The sequence below is a fragment of the Elephantulus edwardii genome, unplaced genomic scaffold (assembly GCF_000299155.1).
Source record: "Elephantulus edwardii isolate Elephantulus edwardi_28Jun2011 unplaced genomic scaffold, EleEdw1.0 scaffold00039, whole genome shotgun sequence".
NCBI lineage: Eukaryota > Metazoa > Chordata > Mammalia > Macroscelidea > Macroscelididae > Elephantulus > Elephantulus edwardii.
In genome coordinates, this window is record NW_006399789.1 from 20,891,742 (window position 1) to 20,902,013 (window position 10,272).

Consider the following 10,272-nt stretch of genomic DNA (forward strand, 5'->3'; position numbering starts at 1 on the left):
ACTGGAGAAGTTTTTGGATGTGCATAGGGATTTGAGTCTTAGAAGGTCCCATTCATCTATGTTATCTTCTCCTGGTTGTAGCTTTTCCAGGATACTTGGAATAGATATTTAAATATCCATAACTTTTTACAAGAACTTGGTAAAAGGCCTAAAAAGAAGAAGAATTGAATGTATCAGTATAAATAACTTTTAAGGAAATCAGCACATACAATCCTTTGGAAAAATATGAGGCTAGATATTGTGATTCATTTATTGATCTGTTTGTTTAGCCAACAGTTTTTAGTTCCAAAACCCAGGCACTGTGTTGAGTACTTTGAGCTGCTCTTGTTGTGTGTCGTGGAATGGGAACAGACCCATAGCTGAGCCTCCTGCAGGTTTTCAGGGTCAGTTAATCACACAGGAGGAGATTGCCCTTTTCTCTGCCTCAGAACAACTGGTTGACTCCAGTCACCTCTTTTCATTGCTAGCACCACGTCTTACCACCTGGACCCTTGTCACACAAATTCTTACTGGTAAGGGCTGTGGACCTCCACACAGTGAGAAATGCTACTCTGAAAACAACAAAAAAATCTACATTTTTTTTTAAAAAAACAGATTTTGTAATAGACTTTTTCCTGTGTCCTTGAGAAATTTATAATCTGGCCTTATCTTTCTAAGATAAAAACCCCTCAAGTGTTTCTTATCTGTAAATACTAGATGAGAATAATTGGCACTATTTAAAATATGAAGTATTTTACTATGAAGAAAGGGGAAAGGTCTTCAGAGGCTTACTGATGCTTATAATTTAAAGATTAAAGCTCATAATTTCAAGTATGTATGTAACTTGAGGAACCTCTTGTGGCTCATTGGTACGAAATTACACTGTCAATGCAAAAGTGTGAGTTCAAATCCACTAGCTGCTCCATGGGAGAAAGGTGGGGAATCTCCTCCTATGAGGTTTGCTGCCCCGAAAACCTACACGAGGGTCAGTTATGGGTTGGTGTGAACTCAAAGTTACACAACAACAACATTTACATTGAGGGTGCAATTGAGGGACAGAAATTGACATAAATGAGAAGATAGAGTGTTTTTGAAACTTTATTTTTAAAAGTTATGTTTCCTGTGTCTATTGTCTGCATTTTATTTAGTAAAAGAATGTTATATTTTATCTGTTATGTTTTTCTATTCTTTTTATTCACCTATAATAGCTAGTCAGCTTGAATTGTATTTATCAATTCATAAACTCAAGCCTATATAAAATACACTAGGTACTTATTCTACTTCAGTCCTTGTTTCCTGTTTGTGTGTCCTACTAATTCTTTAAAACTGATGGCCTAGTGGTAAGAAACTGTTCTGCAATCCCAGAGGTACGAGGTTTGAATCCATCAGCTGCTCCATTGAAGAAGGATGCGCAGTCTCTTTCCCTGTAATTAACAGCCTCTGAAAACCCACTGAAGGGTCGGCTATGAGTCAATTCCTACTCAATGGTACTCAAGGACAACGACAACAACAACTCATTGCCATAGACTTGAAACTGACTCATAGTGACTTTCCAGCAGGTTTTCAGAGGCTATAAATCTATGACAAGACATTGTCCAGTGGATTCTAACCACACGCCTTTGCACTGACAATGTAAGGCCATACCACTAAGCCACCACACCTCCATAAAGGTTCGTTAAAGCATCTTGAGTTGAGTTTGCTGAATGACCTTTTAAGTCAATGAATCTCCAGATTTCATTCAAACCTTCTCCAGTGCTCTATTTGCTAAAAAGCTTATTATTCTGGCTATGAAGAGCATTTGGAGACAAATAGTTCTCCATTAACTTTGATAGTATTAGAGATTTTCCCCTTAGAATTTTGTTGTGTACACATGTTTGTGTATTTTCCAAACTGTCTCCTAAATCTCTCAAGGTGTACTTTAGATACTTTTGCATTTATATTTTCAGATTAACGATATTCACATAAAATAAATGAATTGCCTTTTATTGTCCTTTTTGGATGGAATACTTTTTGAGTTTTTGAAAGCTAACCTCTCTCATTAACTTGTTTTCTTGATTCCTTTAGCAGCAGCAACTGAAGAGCCAGAAGTGATCCCAGATCCAGCCAAGCAGACTGACCGAGTGGTGAAAATAGCAGGGATTAGTGCTGGAATCCTAGTGTTCATCCTTCTCCTCCTTGTTGTCATATTAGTTGTAAAAAAGAGGTAAGACCTGATACTGTCCTGTCCTCACTTTGCTTTTTGTGTCATTTACCAGTCAAGCTATGTCAAACTTCTCTTTCCCCCCAAGACCTTTTAAATGAAGGAAAATAGTGAGAAGCATCATTGAATTTTTAACAGTGTTGTAAATATCTAAGTCTGTTTTACATGATTCAGAAAAAAGAACTGTTTTGTTATTTGCAGTTTAGTTTTGGATACATGCATATTCCTTTTTGTCAAGTTAACTTTTCATTTGATGAAAGAATTTAAAATCTTCAAATGCCCCAAAAGACAGCATTAATTATGTTCTTGACGTGTGATTAATTAAAATGTCAAAATATAGACTTACTGATATGTGGAGTATACTCATTGGTTGCTATTGTACTCTTATTTTGCATTTTTCTAAATATTATTTTCAAATAAGATATGAGAAGCATATATATATATATATATATATATATATATATATATATGAAAGTGTATATTACATTCCCTGACTAAAACATTTATAATTTTAAAATAGTTCTTTTTATTTTAATTGAGCAGTAGTCTTTTATACTATATCAACCAATATCGCCATCTTCTGGAATTATATGAAGGTGGTAAAACCTATTGGAATTTGAACTCTTAGAGATTAAAGTTTATTCCAACTAAAAAACCTTTCAAAGTATATATTTTTAAATCATTTGTTTTTTTTTCATTGTATAAAAGATAATAATCTGTAAGGCATTGTCTTAGAAGATAATAAAGCTCTATTTCTTCCAATCATGTGCTGCAGATCCTTTTTAAGGATTTTTTGGTTGTTACTATTTGTTTTGTTTTTAATTTTACAAAGCAAATATGGTCCTTAATGTTTTGTATATAGAAGTGATTATGATTATGTATGTGACAATTAATATTGCCTACATTGCATTAAATCATATAGTTGTTTAACTAGGTTATTATTTTATAGTAGAGATAAGACATTAGAGATAAGATTCATAGTACAATGTTTTAACAATTCCATGAGAGTTTATTTTAATGTATTGCCTCTTTACAATTATCCCCTGGAGATATATATGTTGGAGAAGACACATCTGCATTAGAAACATTAGGTATGATTATAGTGTTTTGTGTTAAATTAGCTACATACGTGCTTTTCCCCAATAGTGCTTTCTCTTTTCGCTGTTGTCTACCCCTGTGGTTGGAAAATACATCATATGCAAGGCAAGAAAATTTTAAGTAGTTTGGAAATAAAAATTTGTCAGTAAAGATAAGTAAAATCATCTATTACCTTCTGAGCTTACATGTCTCTTTAGTTTATTTTTGAAGGTTAACTAAACAATTTAAAAAGTTAATAGTTTAGACATTGCTTTACAGTTAAAGTTGTTTCAGTCACTTTTGGTTGAATATGTAAGCAACTTCTGATTATAGACTCACTAAGTTAGAATTGGATTAATTATTGGTTTTATTTATTTGATAATAATTTGAAAATATTAATTTGATATCAGTAGTCTTATTTATATATGGTCTTTTGATTAGCTAATGCAAAATATTTTGGAAGTTAAGTGAAATTTTCTGAAGTAAAATGAAACAGTCACTAATCAGGGTTGTTTTTTGGGTCTGGGTTGGTGTTTTTTTTCCATTTTGGGGGCGGGAACAGATGTTCTGGCAGCTCTCTAAAACTGCATAATGCAACTATCTTTTTTTTTTCTGGTTTACAAATTAAAGTGGATGGGGTAAAAGAGTCTATACTGAAGTGTTAATGTCCAATAATTCTTTTCTTAAGCGTGTTTTAATTGATAGTCTTTTCTTGGAAAGTATGCAGTGGGTTTTGTTTGTCCTCCTGACCAAATACCTGGTTGCTAGGAACAGTTGCAATTACGTAAGGTCCATGTTTAGATATGTTACTTTAAATAATAAAGTAAAAATTCTATCATTTTTACTCATATATAGTATGAATCACACTTGTATCTTATACAACTTAAACATGAGCACACTTAATTATTCACACCCAAAATGCATAGGTGTTATGATAAAATTCAGTATTACTTAGTCTAGTGAAATAATTTTAGAATACTATAATTTCTTTCTTGATACATACATCTATAAAAGACAGAATGTAAAAGCAAATCATTTTAGTGACTTACCTTTGTGGTAAGAAGCTACACTGCAATCCCAAAGGCATGCATTTCAAATCCCCCAGCTGCTTCACGGGAGAAACGTGGGCAGTCTCCTCCCATGTGATTAACTGCCTCTGATAACCTTTAAATGGTCAGCTATGAGTTGATTCCAACTCAGCAGCAAGCAACAACAACAATCACCTATATTTTTACAGGAAATGTTATGTTTCTTAGATAAGACGTTTTTCTCATTGAAAATAATATATGTAGACATATTTTTCATGTTGAAAAATGTTGCGTGTATCTGGTTACTTTGGAAAGGAATGGTTTGGAATTCAATTTAGTATAATTATCCAGCTAAGGACATATATATTTATATATAATCTAAGTTTTCAGGCAAAGAAAAGGGATATTGCATCTTTCAAAACACAATGTCACTTATTTTTATTTAATTGCTGTTTAATTATTTCCAACTGTATGCCATTTATTCATTGGTTATGTATTACATTTTTTATGCACAGCATGAACACATTAATATTTCCAAATATCAGAATTTGAAATTATGTTTCAAAACTAGTCAATGTGTATGGTACTGTGTTCACGTGGATATACAGTTAAAATATCCTTCTGTATATATTATGTGTGGTGCATATGTATATTCATATGGCATATGTATATACCTGTGCTCCATAAGGATATAAAGACTTGTTTACAGAAAGTCAGGAGTTGATCTGCATTTATTTTCTAGTAACCTGCTAGATCTTTATGTTTATATCTAAAGGAAATGAGCCTATTTAGTGTACAAGTTCTATACACAGCTATCCCATCTATCATGACATGTAGATGGTAATGAATGGTATTATGCGTAACTGCATGTTGAAAACACACTATTCATCTATTTTTTTTCCCTTTTTTTGGCAATAAAAAATATCAGCATGTTTCCCACCCCCAAATGTATATTTTAAACTTTTCTTTTTCTATTGCATAGCTGTTTGTTTAATTGCATGGCCAAAGATATCTAACCAGTGCATGAGCCAACTGAAATGCAAACCAAAGGAACATGAGTTTTATTTTATTTTCCTTTTTAACGCACATTTTTTCTGCTTTAATGAATGTGACAAAGTCACGCTTTTCATTCACCATTGCTTCTCTTTTTCCACTGTCTGTGATTTGCTTGCCAGGAGGAGCTACTATTCTTACTCCTACTACCTGTAAGTAGAAAATGGGTGGTGTGTGAATTTACATGTGTTAAAGATGCAGTATCCCTTTTCAAAAAAATAACAATAGCAGAGAATACTTAAAATTTTGGTGACTCTTAAAAAATATATTTTTTCTCTAATCTAAAATTGTAAGGTCTATCAATTATTTGTTTTATTCATCTTTTTAAAAAGGGATATTGTATTTCTGTATGTACAGCTACTTTTAATTTTTTTCTTTTTAATTTTCCATAATTAACTTTAGTCTACATCCAAAATCATTTACTCCTGTCCAACTTAAATACTTTATCCTTCTACTGTAAAACCTTGTGTTTCATTGCTGGAGAAAGTGGTTAATTGGCAGTTATGTGGCAAGATTAAAAGTGTGATGTGCAGCATCATTCAAAATACCTTCAGAATTTAAAGTAGGTCAGGTCTGCATATGATTACATCTCTCTTCACATTTGCAGGATTCTAGGATGAGTTAAACTTCAGAAATCTGTCCTAAAAACACACAAATGCATATAATCATAATGTTGCAGCAAGTTATAAATTAAAAGATATTAATTACAGCTCAAAACAGTAGAAAAAAAGGGACAGTAATCTTATAGCACCACGAAACTTACCAATTGTTGTCATACATCTCCTTTAATTTGACGTAGTCTGGCCTCATTCTAGACTTTGATGTGGCATGTTCAGTTGGATAAGGATAGAAAGGATTGTCTTCTATTCTTGGAATCATCTTTATTATTTCACCTTAGATTCCACAGGGGTTAATCTTCCAATTATGGGGTGGTGAAACATTACAGGACAACATTCTTGGACTTTGACTATTATTTGATGCACCAACTGTCACAGTTTAAAGATGAGTTTAAGAGTATTTGGGAAATATGCACCACAGTATTATTATGTCTCTATCCACTTAAACTAGCTTTGTGGTAACATTTTCTAGCAACCTTGATGACTATAACCATTCTGCCAGAAATTTAAGTAGTATAAATGTTTGGCTTCTTAAAATCTGCTAAAACAGAAGCAGGTGTAAACTCACAGTATTTCTAGCTTATTGTGATGATTCAGGATATCCCTGTTAAATCATTTTGATGAAGCCAAAACTAATTCACTGTACAATTTCATATGATGATGTAATAAATTTCTTCTTTATAATCCACCTGCAGAACTTTATGCTCTTGGGCCACTTTCATCATGAAACTCATTTACACATCTGTCAAACTCAAGCAGTTGGAAATAAATTGCCTAACTTCCCTGAAGTGCAGATTATGTGTGCTGCTTGCTTAGGAGAGATAGAGCATTTCTTTACAGGGGATCAATAAGTATTTAATTATGAGTATATCAATAAGTTTATCATTAGTTATCACTCTTTGTAATATTAGATTGGATGGTAACATCTGTGTGTTAGACTAATAGCTGTTGTTGTTGTTTCTGTCTTATGCGCTGTTACATTACCTATAACCTATAGTGACCCTATGTAAAGCAGCTCCGAACCCTTTCCTGTCCTGAGACAGTCTCACTAATTCCCACACCCCACCAACCCTTATTATCCAAGTTACTGTATCAATCCATCTCATCTGGAGTCTTCCTCCTCTGCACTGTTCTTCCACCCTTCCAAGCAAGATGTCCTTTGCCAAAGACCAGTTTCTCATGGCCACATACCCAATGTATGTGAGACAGAGCTTCAAAATCCTAGCCTCCAAGGAGAAACTTGGTTTCACCCTCTCTAAGACAGACCTATGAATTTTCTACACTAATAGCTAGTTGTTAAAACATTATTGTAATATTTAGGGCTACTGATATTGTCAGAAGGAGAGTCAGTGGCACTGGGTGTAAAATACTTGAGTTATGAACCAGGACATCTGCAGTTCAACCAATCATTGCAGTAAAAGATGTGGCTGTCTATATCTGTAAAGATTTACAGTCATGGAAAACCTATATGGAGTTCTACTCTATATTTTCAATGTAAATAGAAATCCACTTAATGCCAGTGGCTTTTATTGGTTTGATTTTTTTATGAGGGGGGTGAGGAAAGTTGGCATTAGTCATAACTAGAAAAAAATTGTTTTTGGAGGTATGTGTTGAAAGGTTACTTGATTGTATATAGTGAAGCCAAGATGAATTAGAGATTTCATTTTATAAAAGTAGAAACAGAGTAGAACTTAAAAGGAAACCAGATGTGATCTTTGAGCTACTCTTCATTGGGATTGTCATAACTGTCAGTTCTTGATCAAAACACTTAACTCAGATGTTAATTTGTGTTTGTTTTGCAACCACCTGAATGAAAGCCTACCTCACAGGGCTGTTGTGAGGATTGAAGTGTAATAGCCGAGCTGACAATGCATGACTGACAAGTCTCAACAAAGGTTATAGTCCCTTATAACATGTCAACTAATAAGATATACGAATATGAATATGAATATGAATATGAATATGAATATGAATATGAATATGAAAGAAAAGTCCTTTATTACTAGGAAAATGTTCAACTTTCATGCATTTAAAAAACTCATCATTTCTTATTACTTGCCAAGGGTGAAATACATACGTATAATTTACTCATGCTCTAAAACTAAAGAGTCAGAGTTGCTAAAAACTGTCCATTTTCAAAACTGGAACTGTCTTTTGAATTCACATTTTAGGTGCATGTTATTTTTTTTTTTAATCCAACTCTATCTTTCAAAAATATTGAAGAATAAATTAATCTTTTCAGTTTTCCAAGAAACCAAAATTGGAAATTATTTCTTAAACTGTAGTTTTTCTGTTTAATACTTTAATTATTATTTTAATTGTTTAATTATTAAAACAAAATAATTGTGCTGTTTTGCTTGTCTTCTGTAATGAAAATAGTGAATTGTTAAGTTTTAGAGTATTTTGTATTGTTGGGGTGAAAAAAAAATGAGAACAACTAGATATAGTATAAAAGCCTGGCCTTTGAAACCAGGTCCTTCATCTCTGTTGATTAGATTAATAACCTTGGGCAAGCTTTTTAACTCCTGTGCTTCAATGACCTAATTTATATAATTAGAGCCCTTATGTGCTTTTGGGGGAGTTTTGATCTGAGTCCCAAGATGAAAAGTCCCAAGCATGTAACTAGCCTAATCCAATCATTGATCAGCTATTCACTGAGTGTCTGCTATGTGCTGGAGAATATTCTACATGATCAGAAATATATAGAAAGAGATGGTTCTTTCCTTTTTGGAACACAAAGTAGGGTATTTACAATTATGCTTAATTTTATAGGAATAAATATGACATTTTAAAAGCACTCCCCACAGAAATATAACCTAAAAAGGTTGTTTTAGGATTGATAAAATATCCTTCGGTTGAAACGGATTGCATGAAAGCCACAAATTAGAGGTAAAATAATGTTTGAGGTCAAAGAATAAACATCTTGTAAGAGGGCCCTTAGGAAAGGAGGGCTCAAATAGGAGATAAGCAAGTTAATGGAAACATTCAAATTAATAGCATCTCAAGATTTTTTTTAAAAGACTGATGCTCAAAACAGATTAGTTGCCAAAAATCACTTAACTCAGCTGGCCTCCTGCACTACGAGGCTGTACTTAGTCACTATGTTTCCATGCAGCATCTTGTCACTGGCAGCATCTTTTATGTCTGAAAACTATTAATATGTATACAATGTGTAACCCCGGTGAGATAGACTAGTCCCTTCAATGAACAGAGTAAATGTTCATAATTGGTGGTGGTGGGGCAGTGATTGTGATGCTGTAGTGATAGTGGTAGTAATGGTGGCGGTAATAGTTTCTGTTACATGTTTGTCATTGTTTCTTCTTAGTACTGTTAATACTATCATAACTATTTCTTTAAAAATTGAGAACATCCATACCCCAGAATCTGTCAGTTCCTTTTTGTGTCAATATGTGAAGCGGCTGGGTGAGACTATAATTTTCAGCAGAAACTAATGTTATACAGGAACAGCTTTCAAATTGCTTAATTTCTTTCTTAATGGAAAAAAATTTGGACATCAATGGAATCGATGAATTGAACTTTTTTTGAAAGATATTTATAGCACATTTACTTTCATGTGAGTACTGAAAATAAAGGTCCTATTTTATAATCTTAAATAAATGGTATTCTTAAAACAACTGAAGACTCTAAGGCATTCATAAATTGCTGTCATAAACTTAGAAAAATAATCTACTTAGTACAGGCTTTCAGAATGCCGTTATCCATACCACATATAAATGCCTTGTTGATGTGATTTAAGTATTTCTTATATTGTTGTTGTTGATTGCCACTGAGCTGTGCATGACTCATTGCGACCCTATGAACAAAAGATCTAAAGCCTTTTGATAACTATCATTTCTCAAAGTTCATAGAGTTTCTAGAGGCGTGTTGTTTAGAAAGTGGATGCCACTCCTGCTTTCAAATCTTATATATCCTTAATAAATTTTTCCAGTTGTGAGTTTCATGTGGAACAGTTACAAAAGAAATCAGAATTTATTTTATTTGCTCATTATGTAATATAAGATAGAGTAACTCAGAATTGTAACTATGCTACTTGCCAAATCTTATGCATCATTTGATTGGCTGCATTGTTAAGGCAGTGCTATTGTGAATAATTTGCCATGTATTTCCAAAATGTTTTTAGAATATGTCCATGTCTGCAATCCAAGGTAATGATAAATTGTCTAGTACCTTTACAAGCATTTTTAAAACAAATTTTTAAAGCTAATTTTTCATATATTTTATTAAGAAAATGGAATTATAAACAAATCAGTCAGCAAGATAACCAGGAATAGAATTTTGAAAGTTTTCCTGGGGAGCT

The 10,272-nt window shown here is 32.9% G+C and overlaps 1 protein-coding gene across 4 annotated transcripts in view; it reads left to right on the plus strand.

Moving 5' to 3' along the window:
- PTPRK (protein tyrosine phosphatase, receptor type, K) overlaps positions 1–10,272 on the plus strand; it is an 801,885-nt gene that overhangs the window by 745,878 nt on the left and 45,735 nt on the right. For 3 of the 4 annotated variants that reach the window (XM_006884996.1, XM_006884997.1, XM_006884995.1), the window contains exon 14: positions 2,044–2,182. In XM_006884996.1, the coding sequence (XP_006885058.1) occupies positions 2,044–2,182 (139 nt within the window). The remainder of the gene's footprint in view (positions 1–2,043; positions 2,183–10,272) is intronic. The other variant, XM_006884998.1, reaches the window with a different exon arrangement.